Source organism: Miniopterus schreibersii, assembly GCF_964146895.1.
Source record: "Miniopterus schreibersii genome assembly, chromosome: 2".
Taxonomy (NCBI): domain Eukaryota; kingdom Metazoa; phylum Chordata; class Mammalia; order Chiroptera; family Miniopteridae; genus Miniopterus; species Miniopterus schreibersii.
The window spans coordinates 7312154-7336455 of NC_138102.1; the positions used below are offsets into that span (position 1 = coordinate 7312154).

General features: G+C 48.6%; 1 protein-coding gene across 4 annotated transcripts in view; it reads right to left on the bottom strand.

The window, feature by feature from the left end:
* Positions 1–11071: 11071 nt before the first annotated feature.
* ENPP6 (ectonucleotide pyrophosphatase/phosphodiesterase 6) overlaps positions 11072–24302 on the bottom strand; it is a 109024-nt gene continuing 95793 nt past the window's right edge. For 2 of the 4 annotated variants that reach the window (XM_081129584.1, XM_081129585.1), the window contains exons 6-8: positions 23823–23960; positions 17036–17159; positions 11072–12055 (exon numbers count right to left, since the gene is read on the bottom strand). In XM_081129584.1, coding sequence (XP_080985710.1) covers positions 11850–12055; positions 17036–17159; positions 23823–23960 — 468 coding nt within the window. In that variant the 3' untranslated portion in view covers positions 11072–11849. Of the gene's footprint in view, positions 12056–17035; positions 17160–21120; positions 22263–23822; positions 23961–24302 lie in introns of those variants that run through there. The other 2 variants (XM_081129586.1, XM_081129587.1) reach the window with 1 other exon arrangement.

Here is a 24302-nt window from a genome sequence, read left to right on the forward strand (position 1 = left end):
GACTAACTCTGGAGAAAGCAAAATGCTGGAAAAGCTGGGACTTGAGACAAGAGAAATTATGGCAGGAAAATTAGAAAGCTCTTGGGTTTGTGGCTGAGTTGAAAAGTCCCTGAAGAGGAACTTAACTACATTGGGGTCCCTCATGCGTAGTGTTGAAGCTCAGAGAAGGAAGAAACACCCTTGGAGAGAGGGTGGGAGGGGATATCTGTTCTCATTTCTTGGTGGAGTCTCATTTGGGACTGTCCCTGCTGCTGTGACTCCTGACAGCTTTCATCTCCCAGACAGGCCAAATGAACCCTTCGATTTTCTTGAAATTGTAGTATTTATTTATGTTTCTATCATATCTGCAGACATATATTACGTGGGTTTCCTCTACTGTGTTTCCTCAGCTGCACTTTCATAATTTATTCTGCCAGGCTTGGCCTGTCCTTGACATACCAAGCCATTAACTTAGAGTCAGGAAAGTTCTGTGAGGTCTTGAAATTCTTTCCTCTGATTATCAGGCCCTGTGCTCACCGAAAATCAAGTCACCAGGCTGGAAGAGCAGAAATAATTGGCCTAAATGGTCATGGAAAAGTCTAAACAGAAGATTTTCTTTCTCTTTCCACTTGCAATGATTTATTTTCATGGTTTTATGAGACTTTAATGAGGAAACCGTATCTGTACGCCTGGTAATTATCAACCAAATTCCCATTTCCTGTCAGAAAATCCACAATAAGTCAAACAAAAATGGTGGAGTTGGGAGAGCCTTTGGCCTCTGACCCGTAGGGCTACAGAATAGCTCAGCGCCGCGTGGAGGACACGGCCGGGGAGCGCGTCTGTGTCTCCCCTGTCCGCTGCTGCTTGAACCAGACGGCCACCTTCAGCTCAGGACAGCTCGGGCAAGCGGGCTGAGATGCCGCCGGCCCCCTGGGCTCTGTCCCCGAGGTGGCTGCTCTGAGGCAGGAAAAGCACAGTGTCCCTCTCTGTGATTTCATATAATTTCTAGTCTGGTTCAGCTCCTTCTGCTGGACAAATGGGATCCCACCTGGATCCAAGGCCTGACAAGATGCTGTGAACTCTGCATTTTGAAATTTTGTGTTTTGTTGTGTTTCCCCTCATGAATTGCAGCTCTTGCCTCTAAATATAGAAGCTACAATTTGGGTGACTCAGTGAGTCGCTAAGGCCACTGGCTCAGCACTCAGGGATGAACAACCGCACCAGCTTGGGGTGCAGGCGGAGAGCGTGTCAGGCCACGGTGGCGTCTGCCAAGCCCCAGGGCAGAAGGCACAAGTCAGAGACACCCAACCAGCTCTCGGGAAAGGCGGAGGGTGTGGGAACTTTTCCAGAATTTTAGGGTGCCGCAGCACCCAGAGCAGCCAGGAAGTCAGAACACCTCGGAATCTTTCTTTTCAGTTCTAGTTCAGTTAACAAGGCGAGAATCTCTTTTTCTTACACTTTTCTCTGGGTGTAAAATTTGTCATGCTCCCAAATAACTTACAAATTTATCTCTGCTTGTTCTCTCGTTTGCAAATAATTTTGCTGGTGCTTTAATCGTATCTTTATTGGCATCTGGGCCCGTGATAAAAGAACCTCGGCAAGAATGTAATGGCTTCAAAAATATATTTGAAAGTCACTCAGGTAGGACTGGCTGGACTTGTACCAGGTATAAGGTCTACCCCAGGAGAAAGTGATGTGGCCCATGTTTGCTCTTGCCCTCCCTAGAGCTGGGGCACCGGTCCCCTCCCCAGTCTCCCCTTCCCCGTGAGAACAGGAAGCAGGCCACCAGGAGATAGAGTTACTCTGTAGCACACGAGTGGTCACTAGCTTTGGATATTGTTGGGGTTTTTATTGCCTTTTAAATTATTAATCTATTTATATCCTTTGACTCTTTCTCTGCATTGTGGGGGTGTTTGTGTCTGGCAGGCTTTTTGGACTAACAAATGAGCTGGGCCAGGCCTGTCTCCTCTTTTCTCTCTTGAGGGGCCATTGCAATCTGGTCACTCCTGCTAAGACGGACATGAAGAAGGGGCTCTGGGCACCCCGGTGTTATCCAGAAGGAGCCTACTCCAATCCACCCTGAAGCTTGAGAACACACCACCGACCCTCAAACAGCTCACGATGCTTCCTCCAGGAACTGTGGCTTTTCCTCACTGGGGCCTTTGTTCCGCTTCATGCGACACAGACTTCATGCCTTTAGACCTGAATCCACGAGCAGCCAGGGCAGGTGGGGCCTGCTCAGAATGCAGCTGCTCGGTCTCTGTCCTGTGTTTTCCAGCTGCCTCGCTCCTGCACCCGGAGACCTATGTCCTGAGACATGGCTCTGCGGTGTGTTTTTAATACTCAAACTCTCCTTTCAGACTCGCTCCTCTCTTTTCGTATGTGCTGAGGTCGCCCTGCGTGTGCGACACCTTGTGGTTGTACAACCACTGTCCCCAGGGGCCTGCGGGTGTTTGTGGATAGCCTCTCATTTATCTCCCCGCATCCCCCGAAACGCACAACACGTGAGATTGCCCTCGTGGCGCGGGGCGGAAATTGAGGTGTTTGGTAATTGGTTTGTGAAGACAGCAGGGTCTCAAGTCAACGGCCAAATCCCTTCTCCTCTGGCCGCTGTCCTTGTGCCTCCACTTGGCCACCATCCTTGCGCCTCCCTCCCTCCTCTGACCACTGAAATCGGCTGCGGCGGTTGGAACCCCCCTGGAAATCCTTCTGGAAGAACATTTTCCCCAAGATGCTGTGTGTGCCCACGCCCCGCCTCTGCTCCGTTGAAGAGGTTGGGATATTTGTACCTATGTCGGGAGACTTCAGGTGGGAGGTATGTTCTTCCATTTCATATTTATTTGGAATACCATGTCTTCTGGAAAGTTCTCTAGGGATCCCGATTCCCAGGAGCCAACTGAGAAGCGTTTGAAATGAAAGCAGATGTCCTGCCCCGTCTATACTCTCTTGCTCCCCAGTAGAGCTGATAGGACATTATTAATTCAGGAGTGCGGTGCTCTGGGAGAGCTCTGAGACTCACACATTCTGCAACGTGCTCCCAAGGCCCCTCCTGCCTATAGACTTGAATCTTCTGTCAAGAGAGACAAATGTGTGCGTAACGACCTCAGAGAAGGGCTCCTTTAAAAACCATGTTGAATTCCTATCTTCTGGTTGGCTGATGATTCTCTTTCAAAACATATACTTTAATATATTAATTTTTATACAAGTGTTTTCATAACATAATTTTGTTCCCTGTCTTTTTATCTTAAAGTTCCATTTTTTCACTTATAAGTTTATTAGATAAAATTTATAAAACACTGAAATCATGAAGAAAATTAAAATCACCTACATTTCCCAGAAGCAACCACTAATATTTTGGTGTTTTATTTTCTTTAGGTTTTTTTGTGGGGTTTTTTTGGTACATATTCGAGATGACATGAAATCAACTTTTTCTTTAAGAAGCACTGGTTTCATTCGGTGGGAACTGGCACAGTGTTTAAAAAACCACAACCCAGACACTAGAAATGCTACTGGAAATGTGATTGTTTCCAAGTCTTTTGAGTGGACAGAGCTAAAACATATATATTTCAAGATAAAATCTCTAGGAGTTTTTACTGATGCTTGTAATTCTAATTGAGGACATAGAGGTTTAATTGAACCCCTTCTGGTTTACGGCCTTTCTTCCACACTGAAAATCCTGATTCTCAATAATACAGGAATTCCAGAATTAAAATATGTCACATTGGCTTATATGCTTTCTTCTACATTACTTATGTGATGGTTTTATTTTTTAAAAATATATCTATTGATTTCAGAGAGGGGAAGGGAGCGGTAGAGAGATAGAAAGGTTATCAGTGACCAGAGCCATTGATCGGCTGCCTCCTGTACGCCCCCTGCTGGGGGTGGAGCCGGCACGCCCTGACCTGGAATCGCCCTGGGATCCCCCGGATCATAGGTCGTTGCTCAACCGCTGAGCCCGCTGGCTGGGTTTGTAATGGTTTTAGACTAGCAGGAAAAATATTCCCAGCACCAGTAAGATTGCTCACAACAGTTCATTTTTTTGCCTATTCTTTCCCCATCTGCCTCCCCCCCATTTAAAAGCAGTTACGCCACGTCTCCGCTGTCAGTGCGTACAGGCCCTGCGTCCTGCGCTCTCTCCTTGCTGTGTTGTAGCTGCTCATTTAACGTTCATCGCTAGGCTTTATGCCCACGTTTCTCGGGTCACTTTGGTTGTCTGAAGCTTGCTCTCTAATAGATTCACCAGAAAAGACGACTATTTCCTACATTCTTTCATGTTGATAACAGTTCGAACGTTTTGTACTTGAAAATCAGTTTTGCTGGATATTAAATCCTTGGCTCACGTTTTCTTTCCATGAGTATACCAAATATGTTAGTACATTTTCTTCTGCCATAAAGTCCTGGGTTTGAAAAGTTTTTTTCATTATAAATCACTTCTCTTTGCTTATGCCAGAAGGATGTTTTCTTTGTCATAAAATCCAGTGCATTTTGGTTTTGATATTAGCGGTTCTGGTTTATGTTCTCAGGTATGTGCAGGGTTCTTTCAGTCTATCCTGTCAGTGTTTTTCCTTTCAATTTCAGGAAAGTCTCTTTGCCTTATAGTTGTAATATTTGTCCTATTTCTTTGCTTTGGTTTTCTTTTTCTTGGATTCCTGTTACTTTATGTTAGATGGTCTTTGCCTCTCTTCACTATTTGTGACTTTCTTGTGAATCTTTTTATCTCTTAATTTATTTCTTATTTTAAAAATTTCTTTCCTTCTTTACTTTTTATTTCCCTTAAAGTATTATCTGTTGTGATTATTAATTCTTCATTCCATCTAGTTTAGCTCTCATTTCTGGAATTGTTTATCTCTTATTTGTTCTTGAATTTAACACTTTCTGAGTTTTTATAATTTGATTTACGTTGTATTTTCATATCTGGTATGCTTTTCAATGTAGTTTGGCTCATCTTGAAATAGTAGTTATGGCTTTGATTAGTTTCGTGACCATGTTTTTCTGGCATGTTTTCATTGTCTGTCCAACTGTTTTTCTGCTCCTTATTTTCACTTTAAAATAGTATCTTAGTGTAGGATTTGACTTCAATACTTTTCACATTTTCTTTAAAATTAGTTTTTCTAAACTTTAGAAGGAGATGTAGCTCAGGTAGTCTTTCTAATTTATTTAGAGCCCTCTTTCTGTTGTGAAGTTACAAGATTATTTCATCTGTTTATTAGATATTTGTCCAGTATACAGTAATCTATGCCTTTTATCCATTACTTATTGGGGTCTAAATGATTTTCTTATTGATTCATACGGGATTTTTAAAGATTGAGGGTATTCACCATTTATCATATTTATTGTAATTCTTTTCAGTGTGTTCTTTTGTTGGTTGGGAATCAGCTTGAATTTGCTTAGTTTTTGCCACAGAAGTTTAAATGTTGCACGCTTCCTTTATAGTTGCCGCCCTGGTTCTTAAGCTTTAAAAGTTCATCTCTCCCCTCGCACCACCCACATCAGAGTTCGAGGGTTTAATGACTCAGTTTCGTTACGGCACTCGCTTGGGTAGCAGCCTTCTGCTGGGACAAGCAGTCCATGTTCACAGGGACAGAAACAGTGACGCTTACGTGTATCGTGGCAGGCAGGCAGGTGATGTGAGCTCTAAAAATGAATGAATTGGGGAAGAGTCCCCTCAACACTGACACGTCTGTCCTCTGTGCTCCACTGGCCCTTCCCATGTCCTGGGGGTCCCCCAAGGGCAGACCCCTCTGCATGATCTGATCGGCACTGAACCTGCATGGGAGAGCTGCTCCCAGGATGGCCTTTCCCTAGAAAGTAGGGGGGTCTCATTTTTCGAGATACAAAAGCCCTTTGCTGAGTATTTGCACAGAACATTTTATTGACTCTCAGTAGCTCTCCCAGTGTGATGTTGTCTGGTCCCTGCTGGATGTATGCCATCCGCGTTCATTTCATTGCTGGATTGATTTTCTTAGTTCAAACCGACGTTTAAACCAGGTGAGACCATTTCCCACAAAGACCCATTAAATTTCATTCTTCTCGAGATTTCCTCTCCGTGGCCCGGAGCAAGGCCCGTTGCTTTCCCAACTGTGTCTCGCAAGCAGCTTGTCCGGGCCACGTGGACGGGTTGTTTCTCGGGTGGCGTGTAGGTGTTTCCCACAGGACTCGGGAACAGTCCTCGGACCCGCTCGAAGTTCCTGTGATCCCGCGGAGTGAGTGTTGTCTCCAGTGTGGCCTGTTCCAGAACAGAAGCCGTTTTCTAGCTGGTTTCGATTGCTTTGCCGTCTCTCATAGAGGACAGAGAGCGTCCAGTGTACTGGCCGATGCAGTCCCCCCCTCACGGCAGAATACGGTGAGTTTCCTAACCTGGATGCATTCTAGCACTGAAATTATGGACGAAGTGAACTGCCGAGCAAAACAGAGACAGACTCGTGGGCGGAGAGCGGGGCGGGCCGCAGCTGGGGGGGGGGAGTTGGGGGGGAGGGGGGAGGGGAGGGGAGGGACTGAGCAAAACAGAAGAAAAAAGAGCGAGGGCTCATGGGCAACAGTGTGGTGACTGTGGTGGCGGGTTGGGGGTGGAGGTGGGAGGGGAGGAATGGTGACGGAAAATAAACTAATTCATTAATTAAAAAATGAAGATCGAAGCTTGACATCTGAACATTTAAATGAATAAATAACATTATGCAGGCCGTGCATGCTCCCTTAACATTCTTAAAAGGGCCCAATCTCCACTAATATTTTTCTTCTTTTACTAATTTTTTTCTCCTTTCCGGGTGTTTTCATTCCTGGTTGAACGTTAGAATCACCTAGGAAGATTTAAAAACAAAAAAAACAAAAACCAACACCTGGGCCCCCTCCAGACCATCTGAGTCAACATCTCCAGGGTGGGGCCTGGGCATCAGTACTTTTAAATAATTTCCTCACGCAGCTCCAGGTGGCCAAGTTTGAAACCCGGTGCCCCAAATCGGAACTGAATTTGTTGAGATTGCTGCGCAGTCCACACAGACGTAAACGTGTTTCCTTCTTTAGGAGCTGATAGAGGTCATATGATGGGGCTTTGGGGTCATCACTGGTAGCTCCAGGAATAGTGTGGGTGACAGGTTGGGGTGGTGGGCGCTAAGAGAATGTCCAAAGCTGTTTACAAAGCAAGACCCTGCTCTGACTTTGCTTGCATGTCTTTGAGGGTGCTGGGGCTTGAGGGGTGCTGATGCAGGTTGGTGGGTTTGGGCACGTTAAGCCGGGGCTGAGATGCTTCTCTTCACACCCAGAGTCACACTAACTAGGATCTCTTCCCTGGCTGTGTGGCCTTGGGCAAGTCATTCAGTCTCTCGGCTCCCCGGCTCCTCAGTTGCCTGCCACAAACAAGGACACTTAGTGTCTAATGCATTTCCTTATATCCGGCACCAGGCAGATGCTAATTTCAGGGCTTCAGGCAGAGAGAGCGGCCTGGATCCTGGGCTGTCACAGCCTCCACAAGCCACCACTTCACCAGCTTCCCAGGGATGGCGCAGCCCAGGGAAATAAAGTTACGACTCATTGGCCCCGAGTCCCTCTCACTGCCCTGAACTGAACTGTGGTCTGTTCTATGATGAGCTTCCAGAGGTCCTTCTGCTCTTTTTGTCTACAGGCAGGCAGAGGGCCCCCTCGTCTCTTGTTTCTTGCCCCTGCCCCCAGCCCTGTCCCCCTGACCCCCGCTACCCACTGTGGGAGTGGAGGGGCCCTTCTGAGCCCCACCTGGTTCTGGCGTTGGTGGAGGTTCAGCTCCCTGGTGTCCCCCTGACACCCCCAAGACCAGACTTTCTGAAGCGGCAGGAAGGCAGAGGAGAGAGGAGAGGCGTAAACAAGGCTTTCCCAGGAAGGGGTTTCTCAGACACCGCTCTCCTCCCTCAGAAAGCTCCTCTCCACCTTCCCCTGCCATCAACCCCCGAGTCCAAGGCAGATGGGGCCCAGAGGCTGTGATTCTGAGCTCCTCCCAGCTGCAGGGAAACGACGCACACGCTTGTGTTGGAGCCCTGTTGAAAGTCAAGTTAAACATGGTGAAGACAGAGCTCATTTATCTTTCCTTCCCGTCTTCCCATCTGTTTCACTTCCTCTTGTTCATGGCTAAAGAGGGGGCCGCTGAAACTCTGGAAAAGAAACACTTGCCCGCGGGATCCCGTGTCACATGGCTAGTCATTTGTCAAATGCTGCTACTTCCTACGAAAACGCTCCCTCCCTCAGGATTTTCCAAACCCTTCGCTAGTACGGGGAGCTCTGTCCAAACTCAGGTGATCTTCTGACCAGAGTGTCCTGATCTTTTCACTTCATTCATTTATTCGTTCAATAATTCATTCATTTATTCACCAGGCAATTATCAGTTATTTTGCGGAAGAGTCGTTGGTGCTCCGGACTTTGTTTGGAGACTCCAACAATGAGTCGATGCAATTCCAGCATTCCGCTTTGCTTATGGCCTAGATGGTGACACTCAAAGACAAATTATTACAATGCAATGCCAGGGGGAGGGGGGAGGGGGCGGTGGAAGCAGTGTGGGGGGTAAATAGTGTTGGAGACTTGACTTGGGGTGGTGAACATACAGCACAGTGTACAGATGATGTGTTGTAGAATTCTGTACCTTCCTGAAACCTGTATAATTTTGTTAACCAGTGTCACCCCAATCAATTCAATAGAAAGGAAAAAAAATTTGAAAAACACAATACGCTGTGACTTAGTTGTAATAAAGGAAACAATGAAAGACTATGAAGGGCTTCACAGGAATCTAGGCCACGAAGCATAAGTGAAAGTCTGCCAGACAGAGAGTGGGGTGGGGCATCCTGGGCGCAGGGACAGTGGAAGAGAGTAGAGGATGGCACATTTAGGGGCCTCGGCTGGGAAATTTGCTATGGCACATTGGGACATATAGGGGAAAGTCAAACCACCAACATGGGTTGGAGGCAGAAGTAGGAATTTAATTCTATAGGAATGAGAGACAAGGGTGGTTTTAATTAGGTGAGTCATGTGACCATCTTTGCTTTTGCTGCAAGATAATTAGCCAGGCAAAGAGCAGAGAGTGGAGGGCGGACATCCAATGGCCCAGAGCAAGATCCCAAAGGTGGCGGTGGACCCTGCGCCATCAGGACAGTGGGTGAGCTTCCTGCCTCCAGCTCCTCTGCTCTAGGGGACACCCTCTTTCATTGTGTGACCTGTTCTCTCTGAAACTCTCTCCATGCATTGCCTATAGCAACCAGAACATTTCATTCCACAGAAATGATAATCCAGTTCTGCTCAAAAATGGAAGAAATGAAGTGACCGCATTGTAGGCAATGTGAGGCGGTAGCAGTGTTTTGCTTTTCTGTGTATCCCCCAAACACAGCACAGCACCTGGGCTGGAGGAGGGTCTCAGGAGGCCTTTGCTGAACAAGATAGACTCCAAAAGCAATTGGAAGGGTATATTAGTTTCCTCTGGCTGCTCTAGCAAGTTTCCACAAACGGGGTAGCTTAAAACAACAGAAATGTGTTTTCTCGCCGTTATGGAAGCTGGAATTCTGAAATTGAGGTGTCAGCAGGGCCATGCTCCCTCCAAAGGCTCTAGGGGAGGCTTCTTTAAGTCCCCTTCCAGTTACCGGTGGTTGCCAGCGATCCTTGGTGTACTTGGCTTATAGATGCATCACTGGTTCTATGTGGCCTCACTGTGGATCAGGCCATGCTGAGTCCTCCTGGATCACCTTGTTGACCACTGGAACCACCAAGTGATGCTCCTTCAGAGCTTGTCCTGGCCAGTGAGTGTGCTGGGTGGCAGGTCTTCAGCATCCAGAAAATTAACTCTGGCACTCCCGTGGGTTCACCTTTGTGCCTTTCCACTTGACACACCATTTGCCTCCCTTTCTGTCAGCTGTGGAGCACTCATGGGTGCAGGACCTTGCCATGAGAAAAAAGGTATTTGCAAATCATACATCTGAAGAGGAATTTGTATATAGAACATATGAGGAATTGTTATAACTTAATAAAAAGACAAACATTTAAGTAAAAAAAAATGGACAAAGGACAGGAATAGATACTTTTCCAGCAAAGATAGACAAATGGCCAATAGACACATGGAAAGATGCTTAATGTCATTGGTCATTAGGGAAATGCAAATGAAAACCACAATGAGATAGCACATCACGCTCACCAGGATGGCCATAATTAAAAAAATAACAAGCGTTGGTGACGATGTGGAAAACCTGGAAGCCTTCTGGTAAAAACCCAAAATGGTGCAGCCAATTTGGAAACCAGTCTGACAGCTCCTCAAAAGTTTAATGTAGAGCTACCATGAAATTCAACAATTCCACTCCAGGTATATTCCCATGAGAAATGAAAACATATGTCCACAAAAACTCATCCATGAATGATCAGAGCAGCAATATTCATAATATCCAAAAAGGTGGGGGGTGGGAGTGGGGACAAATGCCCATCAACTAGTAAGTAGATAAGTAAAATGTAGGAGATGTGTACAATGGAATATTATTTGGAAATAAAAAGAATACTGATTCACGCTAGAACCTTGAAAACATTATTCTGTGTGAAAGAAGCCAAAGACCACATATTGTCTGAGTCCGTTTTTATGGCGTATCCAGAAGAGGCAAATCTGCAGAGACAGAACGGCATTGGGTGGTTGCCCGGGGCGCTGGTGGGAGGAAATGGGAGTGACAGCTGATGGACTAATGGGTATGGAGTTTCTTTTTGGGGTGACAAAAATGTTCCAAAATTGCTTGTGGTGATGGCTGCCGAATTCCATGAACATGCTCACTGGGAGAACTGTATGGTATGTGAATTAAATCTCGATAAAGCTGTTACAGTTTTAAAGAGTCAATATGCTCAGTATAGTTAAAAGCTAATTCCCTCCCTCCCTCCCTCCCTCCCTCCCTCCCTCCCTCCCTCCCTCCCTCCCTCCCTCCCTCCCTTCCTTCCTTCCTTCCTTCCTTCCTTCCTTCCTTCCTTCCTTCCTTCCTTCCTTCCTTCCTTCCTTCCTTCCTTCCTTCCTTCTTTCCCTCCTTCCCTCCTTTTCTCCTTCCTTCTTTCTGTCAAATTTATAAGCCTGGGAGGGAATATGTCTAGTTTATGGAATGAAGTGTAATTTCCAGTTGGGTGATAAGGAAAGGTAACAAGCCAAAAGTGAAAATTTTATTTAATTTGAGGAACTTCAGACAGAGAATATCTGAGGTGTAAGCAAGTCTTTTTAACGACATTTATTCTTTTTTTTCATTCAACACATGTTTATGGGACACTTATTAAACATTTGAGGCACTGTGCTGGGTGCTGTTTTATGATTTCAAAGCAACATAGAAGTGTATTTTTATCACATGAACCCGAAACCGAGTTTCCCCTGTTTAGAACCAGCCTGCCAAGGCTGCGCCCTCCTTCCTTCCCGCAGGTAGTTTATGCGCTGACTTTGGTCTGTCGTAGATTGCTTAAAAAGGGTAAACACACAATCACATTTGGAAGTCCCTTGATATTTACAGAAATGCAAACCACTCAGAAAATTCATAAAATAGCCGTGTGTCTTGAACAACGAGCTTGTCTGATAGCACCGCTGGGAATCCTAGACCCGCAGGAGCGGGGAGTGGAGAACCCAGGTGCCTGCTCAGGCGGTTCATCTGAGTTACTACATGAGAAGAAAGGAGGAAATGGCATACAGGCGAACAAATGAAGGCAAGATTTTCCTTATCTTCAGAAAAAAATATAGTTTGGATTTTTTTTTAAGAAGTAAGGTCTTCTATGTATAGAATCATCCAAGAATAATATGTTTACAATTTGTGTGGCCTTGATTGTGTTATGTTAATGAAGCTATTATTCAAATAGGAAATTAAACTTTTCCACCGTGGAGGCCCGCTTGGCTGAGTGTTTGGGACCCAAAGGGGCCGCTATTGAAACAGCAAGAAGAGAGCCAAGGCCAGAGCCAAAGCGCCGGGCGGCGCGGGCGGGGCAGAGCCGGCCGGGCCCCTCAGCATGCACATCACCCGGGACCACGACCCGTTGTTGGGCAGTGGCGCGATGCCCGCCGCACAGCACATGACGTTGTAGACATCCACCGATCGAATCGGAGCGGCTCTGAAGTCGGATTTGAAATCTGAAAGGGAAAGGCAAGCAAACAAGTTGTCACAGCTAGTCCCCAGGCGGAGAGGGGCGAGTCCTAGGGTCGAGGGGTTACGCTCAGGCTCCAGGCCTGGAAAATCAGCTCTGTCCATGCGGCGTGGCCAAGTGGTTGTGAACTTGGCAGCGTATGTAGAAAGCTACTGGTTGTGAAAGGAAGGAACTTTCTATGGCTCATGGAGATAAGTTCCTTTAAGGGACAAATCAGTGCACAGACTGACCTAGAGTGTGACTGTGCTTGTAACACTGGAGCTTTGTCTTCCCGGGGGAGGAGAGGGCCACCTGCAGCTGCTCGTTTCTACAGAGCATGGGGTGCAGGTGTGGGCACAGAAGTTCAACTGTCCTACTGGGCTCTCCAAACCAAGGTAAAGGGTGTTCTTATCTGTCAGAACACCTGCCTCGCAGGGACTGGTTGGCCAGGGTGCCAGTCAACTGCAGAGACACTATGGCATCTCAAGAACGTTTTCCCACTTCCCTGGCACTCGGAGGGCCCAGGGCTGGACGGAATGTGCACTGCACAGGCTCCCCGGAGCTGCTAACTCAGAGCAGCACAGGCGGCTTCCTGAGTACGTTTGGAAGACCATTTGACCCTTTCTTGGGAGTCTTTCACTGGCAGATAAAAGAACTTGGCCTTGTGGGGGAAAGTGAACTGGCCTTGGGGTTACAGAGCCAGGGAAAGTCTGGGAGTTCTGATGGAGAGGAGAGATGTGCTTCCAGAAACCCAGAAGCTGCCCGACTCCAGCAGTGATGTGGAGTGTAATGGGCTGGCCATTCACGGCATCGGGCAGCAGGAGGGATTTCAGTCCAGAGTGCACCTTCTCTTGCCCCACGGGGGCAAATAAGAAGCTGACTGCCAAGTGCTTGTCTGTTTAAGGGCAAATGGAAGAGTTTGGTAACAATGTCCACAAAGCAGCTTCAGTTTTAGGCCCCAAACTGAGCTTCCAACAAAATACCCACAGCTACCCTGAGGTTGAATTGACAGGGAGATTTTTATCTACCAGTAAAGCCTGTGCGTGGCCTCTCAGTCTAAGAGTTTTTAAGGAAATGGGTAGCTGGGGGGCTGTAACCTTTATCATTGCTTTGCTAAAATGGGCACAGATGCTTGATTTAAAAAAGCAAACAGACACAACAGCAACATCATCCAGCAGTTCCAGCCCCACATCCTGCTCTGTGTCAACCCTGAGGTTACAAATGCGGAAGAGAGTTACATACAGAAAACTGCCACAGAGCGCGTTAGATCCAGGGCACGTGTAAGCTAGACAACCAGCTTGCAACCACTTACCAGCTGGGCAACCTCGGGAAACGGGCAGGAAAATGGTACCTCATGTGGCTCCAGGCACATTGTATGTGCTCAATAAACGGTAGCTAGTGTTATTAACATGCATGCAGAATAGATGCCCAGCAAGGGCAAATGATGAATAGAAAATAGTCTATAAACTCTCTAGAGGGCTCACTTCACTTTGGGGCAGGGAGGAAAAGGGTCAGCATCACCTCAGGATAAAAACAGGTTTTTTTAAAAAAAATCCAGAACCTCCCAGGAGAGGAGAATGTAAGGGCTGCCCGGATGCCACCCCTTCTTACTATCGAGGCAAATTGTACACTTAGATGAAGATGTGGCTGTACTTCCCCAGAGAGGAGTCAGCTGCAGCCTGAGAAGTCAATGGAGAGGTTGCCCCAGTGATGGGAAAGCAAGTCCTCCGCCTCCTCTGACCTGCTGAGTGAACTTGGATGTGGTGATCACGCTGCCCCATCACATGGTGGCCATGCCCTTGTCACGTGTGTGCGGGGGGGGGGGGGAGGTGGTAGACAGCAGTAAATCCAAAGTGGGCCTTTCAAACACCCACTTCTCGCCTGGCCAGTGTGACTCAGTGGTTGAGCCTTGACCCAGGAACCAAGAGGTGCACGTGCCCAGGTTGCGGGCTCGATCCCCAGTAGGGCGCATGCAGGAAACAGCCGAGCGATGTTTGTATCTCTCTTTCCCTCTCCCTTCCTCTCTCTCTCAAATCAATAAAAACATTTTTTTAAAAAGCGTCCACTTCTTTAACACTTGGCAAAAATATTGAGATAAGCTCTGCAGGCGGAAGTGTTGGAGAAGACCATCTTTTTACATTCAAAGTATAAAATCAAGTACTGTGCACATAAGCAGGAGGGAGAACTGGGTTTTCTTTCCCATTCTATCTGGTTCAGGGCTTCCTATTCTGCAGGGCTGGGACTTTGAGCCCAATGCAGACACGATCCAGGCTAGAATGAGAGCTTCTAGAAACTTCCTGAAGAGCAAAACAAGATCTGATCCAGTTTGGGAAGACTCCCCCAAACCCGGCTAGCTCAAGCCGGCATTTCTTTTTTTTTTTTCTTTTTTTTTAATATATCTTTACTGATTTCAGAGAGAGGAAAGGAGAGGGAGAGAGAGAGACAGAAACATCAATGATGAGAGGGTCATTGATCGGGCCCACAACCGGGCACGTGCCCTGACCAGGAATCGAACCCCGATTGCCTGGATCCTAGATCGACGCTCAACTGCTGAGCCACGCCCGGCCGGGCATCAAGCCGGCATTTCAAACCTGGTTCAGGAACCTAAGCTATTCCAATGGCTTTAAATTCTGTGGCTATAAAGACTGTTTCTCTTGGAGTAAGCAGATTCTGCAGGCTCCAGTGGTGCCTGCCACCTTGGGCCACCCGCTCGGAGTGAGCCTCGCTGGCTCGCACACGGCCCGCTGAATGACAGTCTTGCTGTCTTATCAGGAATTGGAGTTCTCCGGGGCCAGATTAGGTTGTTCATATCAGAAACTGGGATTAACCAGAGAGAGGTTGTCTTCCAGAATGATTTCCCTTCCTCTCAGCTGGACCAGACTCCCTGGCTTCTAAACTGTTTGCGGGCAGCTGCGACCATGCCCGGCCTCCCCCGCAAGCGGGAGGCGCATACAATTAATCAGGAGGGATGTTCCTTTATCTCAAAGTGCAGCTAGATAGCTATTAACGGCCTTGCTCTTAAATTGTCTTCCAAGTAAACAGCCCGTGTGTAAAGCTGTTCAATCTTTCATGAGAATTGGAGCTGGAGCCGCGACGCTTGGCGGGAGGCTCTCAGGGCTGTATCTGTCTGGGAACATTTTTGCAATTAGCCAAGTCCGTTTTCATCGAGGGTCATCCTTCTGTCTATAAAAGACTCGACTCGGGCTTTTAGTTTTAAAGGAGCCCATGATGGAGGCCTTTGCTAATGGACAGAATCTCCCTGCCGAATTCAACTCGAAGCTAATGCAGCTTTGGGTATTTTGTTTAAAATGTTTGTTTCGCTTCTGCTTTAAAATAAGCCTGAGACTTGCTCATAAAAACTCCTTCGACTGACAACTGTTTTGCATTCATGATCCTTTTTTTCTCTGGGGAAGGAGGAGGTGATGGTTTTGAATGAAAGCCCGGCTGCCTGATGCTCCCCCATATAAAGGCTGCGGCCCTGGAGTGTCTCCAGCCTAATCTATCGGTTGACCTCCACGAAGTCCTTGGGGCTTCATCACTCATTCATTCGGCTCTGAGCTGCACGGATCTGACCAGGGCTCGGCTGAAGGGAGCACCTGAGAGCTATTATTGGCTGATGGCAGCATGCTGGACACTCTCTGCACCTCCCCCCATCCCAGGCCCGTGTCCTGAACCCGGTCAGGGCTCTATAAATGTTCACTGCTACCGTCTCCGATGCTGCCTTCAGGGTCGGGAACTTGAATCACATGTGGGAAAGGATTTGGACCCAGATGTTCCCTAAGCTCAGGTGCCAGAGTCGCCCATGGAGGGCGCAGAAACGGACACCTGGAGTTCTCAGCAACTATTTGGGGTGAGTAAGCCCAGGCAGGTGGGTTGGTCTGTGTCTTTGTCTTGCTACAGCAGGAAGAGCAGGGTCTAGGGATAACCTCTAACTTATCACATCAAAGGAAAGCATGAATTTCATGGGCGGAGGCATTTTGATCAACACTCAGAAAAAGGCATTTGGAAGGTGGATATCATTCAGGGTCAGCTGATTATATTTAACCAGGAGGGTGGACAGTAGCAAGAAGGAAGAGTAGCTCATGAGCCACCAACTGACAGATAGTGGCTGTCAAATGTTCTTTATCCAAATTGTTCCTTAAAATGTGAATTTACAGTGCTCTAAATAATTAAAGCAGCCCAGCCGGTGTGGCTCAGTGGTTGTATGTCATTCCATGAACCAGGAGGTCACGGTTCGATTCCCAGTCAGGGGGCATGCAGGAGGCAGCCGATTGATGTTTCTCTCTCATCAATGTTTCTATCTCTCCCTCTCCCTTCCTCTCTCTGAAATCAATAAAAATATATTTTTTAAAAAATAATTAAAGCAAATGACCAAATAGGTCCTCTTCGCCCCCGCTCCCCTCCAGCCCTAGGAATTTACCTGGCTGAGGAAGGCACAGTAAATTTGCTTTCATCCAAGACACCCCTTGTCATTCAGGCTGATTCTCAAGGTCAGTCTCCAGGCCATTTCCTAGCCTGCCCTTGAGCGCATCCCAGCTTCCAGTTGGGCCCTAAACCGAGTGACCCCCGCAGGGTGGGTGCTCCAGACGTGGAAGAACGGGAAGAGTCCGACCCCGCGCAGCAACCTCACCAGTGCTGAAACTCGGAGCTGTCAGCAGCCCGGTGTCCGATAAGCTTGCCTGGACATCAGATAGCTGTGAAATCACATTCTGATGCATTAAGTAAAAAATGAATCACAAACATGTGGAATACATTTTCTTCGCTGCGCTCGAGATTTAAAATTTACAAGGAAGACTATTTGGCCACATTTGCCAAATCCAAGAAGCATTTGAAAGCGAGCCAAGGAAAGATGTTTTATGGAGACCGGCTGGGTTTGCTCAGCGTTGCTCATAAAGAAATCACGCCAGCCTTGACTCGCTCCCTGAGCCCCCGGGGACACCTCCTTGGGAATGGATGACTAAGAGAATTCTGTCATTCCCCCGCCTACCGGGTCCAAAGGCCAGGAAGATGCCCCTCATGTCCATGAGCTCGTTGTCGTATCCGTGCCAGCCACGCTGCCAGCCCTCCCGCTTGCCGGTGCTGTTCATCCAAAACGGAAGCAGCTCTCGACTCTGAAAGCAAGCAAGAAGGTCACAGCCCACTGGGTCCCGACATTCGTGACCAGCGAGCATCTAGACCAAACCACCGCCCGGTGTGGGGACTTCCTCCTCAGCATCGGGGTCACCCATCGGGGTCACTTCCTACCACAGGGAGCTCAGACCCTGGGAGGCAGCCCGTTGCATGGCCAGAGAGCGCTGGTTATGCAGGTATTTTCTTACTTAGAGCTGAACTGGGCCTTGGAATGACTTTTAGAACCACTAAAGGGGCATGTTTGTGACAGAGGGGATGATGCAATGTTTCTGTGGCACAATAAATATATTTGGCCTTTGTCCCTGGTTCCTGGCAGAGAGCTCCTAAAACCCTTGGAATTTCCTGAGTGACAGGAGGGCTTTTGGTTGTTCATAAGGAGCCCCTTTCTCCCACACCTGGGTTCATGCTAACGGGGTGACTTTGGGGGAGGGACTAGATAGCTTCCGGAGGAGGCCAGTCACAGGAGGGACCAACCACGTGACGAGAGGGTTAGAACTTGCAGCCCTTCCTCTGACCTCTAAGGCTGAGCTCAGTCACGTGGCCACTGAGTTAACCACGCAGGCCTCCACAGCGAAACCCCGTACAAAACCCTGGAACCCCACGGCCAGGGAACATACTGGTACGCTGGGAGGGTTCACCCAAAAGGAACGTACATGCTCTGTGCACACCCCCCACCCCCAAGCATCTCTTCCATGCGGCTGTTCCTGAGTTGTGTCCTTTATACAAAACTGTAATCATAAGTATAGCAACTTTCTGAGTTCTGAGATTCATTTCAGTGAATTATCGAAACTGAAGGGGGTTGTGAGAACCTTCAAACTGTAGCCAAGTCCAATACAAGTGTGGGTAGGCTCGGGACCCCGGACTGTGGCCGCCATCTGAAGGGGGGTGGTCTTGTGGGACTGAGCCCCTTAACGTGTGAGGGCGGCTCTTAACTCGGGATAGTTCGTGTCAGCATTGAATTGAATTGCAGGACACCCAATTGCTGTCAGAATTACTGGACAACACAGCATCTAATCTAATCGTCTAGCAAAGCCCTTGAGGCCCGGAGGTGGTCCATCTGACCATCCGGTGCCCCTTCCACCATCCGTACTGCCCCGTCCTTCCTTTCTTCTGGCTCCACCCTCCGGGGCAGCTCAGAATCAGTTCGGCCCCTGCTCTCCAGTCAGTCAAACGTTTGAAGACGGCACTCAAGTTTCTCCTCTCCAGGTCTTGTAAATCTTCATTTCCTTCGACCGCTCTTTATTTAGGGTGAACCGTCACGTCCCTGAAGCCCTCCTTCCTTCAGAACTACATTTTCTTCCAGACTGCAGGCGCTTCCTTGTGACACAAAAGGCTTCGAGGTGAGTTCTGAGGAGGCCGTAGCCAGGCGGGCACACCGAGCCCTGCGTGGCAGGCTAAGCATTCGTTCCTGACAGCCAGTCATCCTCTTACTAAGTGGGTGTCATATTGCAAATATCTCAAGTGCTGGAGGCAGAGGTGGCTGTCGTAATGAATGACTAGAAGCAAAATCGCTAAAGTCCCAGCAATCCACAGACAGGCTGGTTCCCAAGGCCTGTCATAGTCCCGTGTGGTCAGTGTGCCCTGCAGTTCACCCAGCGCCGACGCTGACATTCGCTGAATCGTCACAACATCCCAGAATGGATGATGTTTCCCTACTTTGCAGTTGAAGAAACCAAGGCACAGCTGTTGGGAGGCAGGGCTGGGACTGAGACCCAGGCCACCTGTCTCCCTGCCCTTACCCACCTATCACTAACCATAGCCAGAGGTCCCTGCAGGGCTCCTGTTGGCACTGGGCGGTGAGGCCCCTCCCTGTCCCTTACCTCTTCACTCCCTGAGTGCTGGCCAGTTATTAAGTACAGAGAAGATGCCCAGCTGGCGTGGCTCAGTGGTTAAGTCAACTCATGAACTAGGAGATCACGGTTTGATTCCCAGTCAGGGCTCATGCCGTGTTGTGGGCTCAACCCCAGGAGGGGGTGTGCAAGAGGCAGCTGATCAATGACTCTCTCTCACCATGGATGCTTCTGTCTCTCTCTCCTTCTCCCTTCCTCTCTCTAAAAGCAATAAAAACATTTTTTTTAAAGTATAGAGAAGAGATTTTGGAATTGGTGGGCATGGGGTTAAATTCCAGCTGGCCGCTTTCTAGCCCTGTGAACCCTCCGACCTTCAGTTTCCCTGCAGGGTGTGATCACACCTGCCTCGAAGAGTTTTCGGAGGATGACATGACTGCTCACTCAGTGCCTGACACACAGTAGGTGCTCAGGGAATGGCTGCAGACGGTCCCCAGCGGCACGGGCCGTGGGGCAAGGTGCCCTGGCCGTGTGCAGCGGGCAGTGATGGTTGCGAGGGCTGAACTCTCCTTCGCTCATTTAGCTGTCATATCGCATCGCGCGCCCATCACGTCTCAGCCCGTAAATCGCCCCCTGGCACGACCGCCTGCCAGGTCGCGCTATTTCATTGACGCTCCGTTTCCTGAGCTTCCATCACTCTGTGCCCCGCCTCCTCCGGCTGTAGCTCGTATTTTCCATGGGAATGTTTTTATTAACTTACTGCATTTCTAACTTGTTTTACTGTTTTTGTTCTTTATCTGTCTGATCTTTATCTGTCTGATGATCACGGCGCATCCCAGTTTAGCTTCACCAGCTAATTTACGGCATTGCTGCCCCCTCGCAGTCAGGAGGCAGTGAATCCTGAAGTGCCAGGTAGGACACTGTGTTCCCAACGACTTCACTAATTAGGAACCCTGTAGGACACGTGCGCCCTGCGACAGAGGGACAGGTGAAAGGGAGATGAAGACCAATTACCTGATTTAAAAATTCCAGTTAAATCCCACAAATACAAACACACAGCAATGGAAATCTCAGCCCTGAAGGCGACTAGGGGCTGTCTGATCGCAGGGAAACCCACAAGTTTTTATGAAAGTGACAAGCAGCTCCAATGAAACGACTGTTCTCACTGATTTTCAAAAGTAATAGTAACCGGGCTGCTTATGTGAGAAGCTGTTGCGTCTAAGTGACCGAATGGAACGCGTTGTGTACGGGGCATTGAATGACTGCTCCTTCTTACCCACGGAGCAGCTCTCACCAGCGTCACTCTGTCCCCACTTTCCCGCCCGGCCCCCGGGCTTGCGTATGAGGCGATGCTGGTGAGGTGTGGCTTACAAACAGCCTCCAGAGTGAGAATCCCCAGGCTGCCGGTCCTCCGGCTCCTGGTTGAGGAGCCTGACCCCATCCTGACCCCATCTAGCGACAGCCTGGGGAGGTGCCCAGGCCCTCCAGACCCTCCAGGTTTGCAGATTTGGCCAAAGGTGAGGCAGGGCAGAGGAGGTGTGTGTGTGTGGATGTGTGTGAGTGTGGTGTGTGTGAGTTTGTGTGTGTGTGTGTGGGTGTGTGTATGTGGGTGTGTGTGAATGTGGTCTGTGTGAGTGTGTGTGTGGATGTGTATGAGTGTGTTGTGTGTGAGTGTAGTGTGTGTGTGTGTGTGTGTGGATGTGGGTGTGTGAGTGTGGTGTGAGTGTGTGGATGTGTGTGAGTGTGGTGTGAGTGAATGTGGTGTGAGTGTGTGTGTGTGGATATGGGTGAGTGTGGTGTGTGTGATTGGGGGTGGTGTGAGTGAGTGCATGTAGCCGTGGGGGACCACGGAGGCCACACAGGAAGCTCTTAAAAAGCCAATGGTTGGGCACGCGGTGCCCAGGATCAGGCCCTGGGGAATGGGGTTGGTGGGAAGGGCTGCCCAAGAGGCCCTGAGAGGCAGGGAAGCCTGTGCAAGCCCACATGGGAAGAGCCTCAGACAAAAGCAGCCATCAGAGTGAGGCTGCTGGAAGGCGTGAGAGCAACCGAATTTTCTGCTCTGAGGTGCTTACCTGAGGTCATGCCAGTCAGGTAGGGTGACCAGCCATCCCGCAATCCAGTCAGATTAAAATAACTAAAATGTGAACACCTATCTAGGTATGGGAGGGGCCTATTTTATTCTCCTAGGACCCGGTTATAACAGGAGCCTCCCAGGTCCTGAAAATGCAATAAATTTCCGACATCATCTCAGGCTAGAAAGGGTGCTCAGTGACACGTGAGTCGGGGGTGGGTTTGATTAAAACTCTGTGGAAGTGACGACAGTGGGGCCGCTCTCGTGGTTTCGCTGCGAGGGTTCGGGTGGAGCTGTGGTTTCTGTCACAGACCACTGTTTCTCAGAGTTTGTGGCATCTCTATTCCAAATGCGCCTCCCACGAGGCGTCCTGTTGGCATGACTCCTGGGGCCCTGTGGGCCGGCAGTTACGAGCCTTAAGATGTGTGTCTGCCACACGCCACTGCAGAGACGTCCCTCTAACAGTTGCTCTCTCCCTGTCCTAGAAGGCTCCCTGTTTCTAAAACAGAGTTTAATTGCATGGGCCTCTGGCCCCGGTCTGACCCTGGGCAGCCCTTCGCCACACACAGCCTAACCCTGCGGATGAAAAACGCCAGACGGCGAAGTCAGCGGGATCAGGAGAAACAGAGCTCCTTGGGGTGCAGAGGCGTGTTGGGGGACGGCACCGAGTGAATGGGCTTTTCTTTTCTTTTTTCCAGGATCATGTTTATTGGAGTGTGCCGGGGTGAGGAGGGAATGCTTGTGTTCTCAGATGGCGTGTGCAGACGACCCTAATCACCGCCAGGAAGCAGCAGCTCCCAGCTCTCAACACCCAGCTTCCTGAGCTCTGCTAGCCAGGCCCGGACAACGCCACTCCGGCTGCCACTAACACTAAGGAGCCGTGCTGCCCAGCTTGTCTTGATTTGCCCAAATACCCTGGGCCCAGGCCTAACTGCCATTCATCCTCAGGCCTTAGAATTGAAGCTGGCACTTCATATCCTTTGCCAGTTTTCAAAGTCAATCTTTCCTCCGGAGACACATATCATCGCCTCCCTCAGTTCACTGCATTCCAACGATGAGATACCACGTTTGACGATCTTTCGCCAGGTCTGGCCACATCCGGCCACCTTTCTGAGCCCGGTGGCATGAGGTGGACGCTGTCCAGAAGAGGCCACAGGAATTAGCCCTGGCAGCTGAAAGGGGCTAGAGAGAGCGGACGCATCCTGCCCTTGGGCTCCAGCTGTGGGCTAGTGGAAGCCAGGAGAATTTCCATTAGTGGTTTCAGTGCCTTCTCCCCGTTGAAATCTCTTCTAGGGCTACTAATAATTATCTCAAGTTAAAGGCCTGACTTAGCTTTCCTCTCTGTTTATCTGATTACTGATTCACAAACCTACCAAGTGAACAATTTGTCAAACCAAGAATCAGTTGTATCCATATTTAAGTCATTTCATTCGTAGTCCACGAATATGTACGGAGCCTTGGCCATGTCGTAGTCTCCATGGAGGAAAATAAAGGTCAAGATGCTACAGACCTGACCTCCAGGAACTTCTACCCCAGGAAGAAAGAGTCTAGAACATGTATGGAGCCTTGGCCATGTGCTAGTTGCTATTGTTATTGTTGACCAAGTTTTTTTGGGGGGAAAAATTTCTTGATAGATTCATTATCCACAAAATGTAAAATAACTTGATACACATGTCATGAAAACTTTGGGGGGGAGGCTCATTCTAAAGTTTCTAATGAGCCATGCTAAATGAAGATGAGTTTTAAGTATTCATTATTACTAATTAAGGGTGTAAGGAATAACACTGATAATCTCTGTATTTAGTGGGTGAGTAAGAAATATAAGACGTTTGGAGGAGCCACCTCAGTTCCTCAGCTCTGTCTTTCTCACGAATTCTGAGTTATATCATCCTGAAGGTTATGGATCATGATGCTCCCCCCTTAAAGTTCTCTAAGGCTCTCCACGCACTGAAGATAAAACACCGTCTTTCCCCCAGTGGGGGGGGGGGGATCGTGCCCCTGCTCACTAGACAGGCTTGTCCACGCCACTTTCCTCTCCTCACAATTGGCTGCGTGGTCCATTCCGTCAGTTCCTCTCGTTCTCGAAGCTCTTTCTTTCCTGCCTCAGATTCTTCAAGCTTTCCACTCCTTGGCCTGGAAAGCAGCACCCCCTCCAACCTACCCCTGTCTGTCTAACTGATGACCACTCATCCTTCAGGTTTCCAACTCAAGGTCACCCTCTCAGAGGGACCTTCCGCCCATCATTTAACATGGGAGCCCTCTCCTCCCAGACAGTCTCTTTCATAATACTCGTTTGTAACTGCACACTTCTGTTTGTGTGGCAGGCCTGTTTATTTAATATTTGGCTCCTTCGCTAGACTGCAAGCTCCATGAGGGCAGGAGCTCCCAGGGGCTCCTTACTCTAATTGGAATTAGAACTTTGCTGGGTTACGTGTAGTAGGCACTCACCAGATACTTGCTGAATTTGGTCATTGATTTTTAGGTGGTACGTGGATTTTACATTGGGGAGAGTGTACTCGAGTCTGGTGGGAGCTACCCACCTGTTTCTCCATCTACATTTTGCTGGGTTTCTCCTGACTATCCCATATGCTGAGGATTTAGCATCACTGAACCTGCTTCCTGAGGGACCTTGGTCAACCTTAGACACTGTGACAGCCAATCTGCCCCAGCCCCTTTCACTTAAGTGCAAACAAAATCTTTTCAGTGTAAAAGCTGAGTAATTCTGTATCTTTGGTTGTTTGATAGAATTTGCCTAATGAATAAGCTGTCGTATATTTTATAATTACCTCAGTTATGAACCATCCTTCATCAGCCACTAAGGTCAAAGGAGAGACGAATTTCCCCTTCTTGTAGTAGAACCTGCTTGGTATGGCTTCTTTCTCGTAGACAGTCATGTGCTCCACTGTTCTCAATTTGTTATATATCTGCAAAGAAAACCAGGAGTGATGGGTGTTGCATTCTCTTTTTCAAATGTATGTGAATAGTCACTGGACCTGAAGGAGAGGGAGGACTTTATAAGACTAAAGAAAGAAATTACCAAAACAACTGATAGATTTGACTATGTAGAAATGAGAAACGTTTGTATGTCTCAGCAATCAAGGTGGCTTTATCTAGTAAGGCTGAAGATCCACATGCCCCATGACCTAACAAGATAACCCCTAGTTAATCCATGTGCACACCTGCAGACATGCAGAGGGATATATACTGCAAGCTGGACAGCCCCAAACCCAGCAACAGTGGGAGGGATGAATGAATCATGGTGTGTC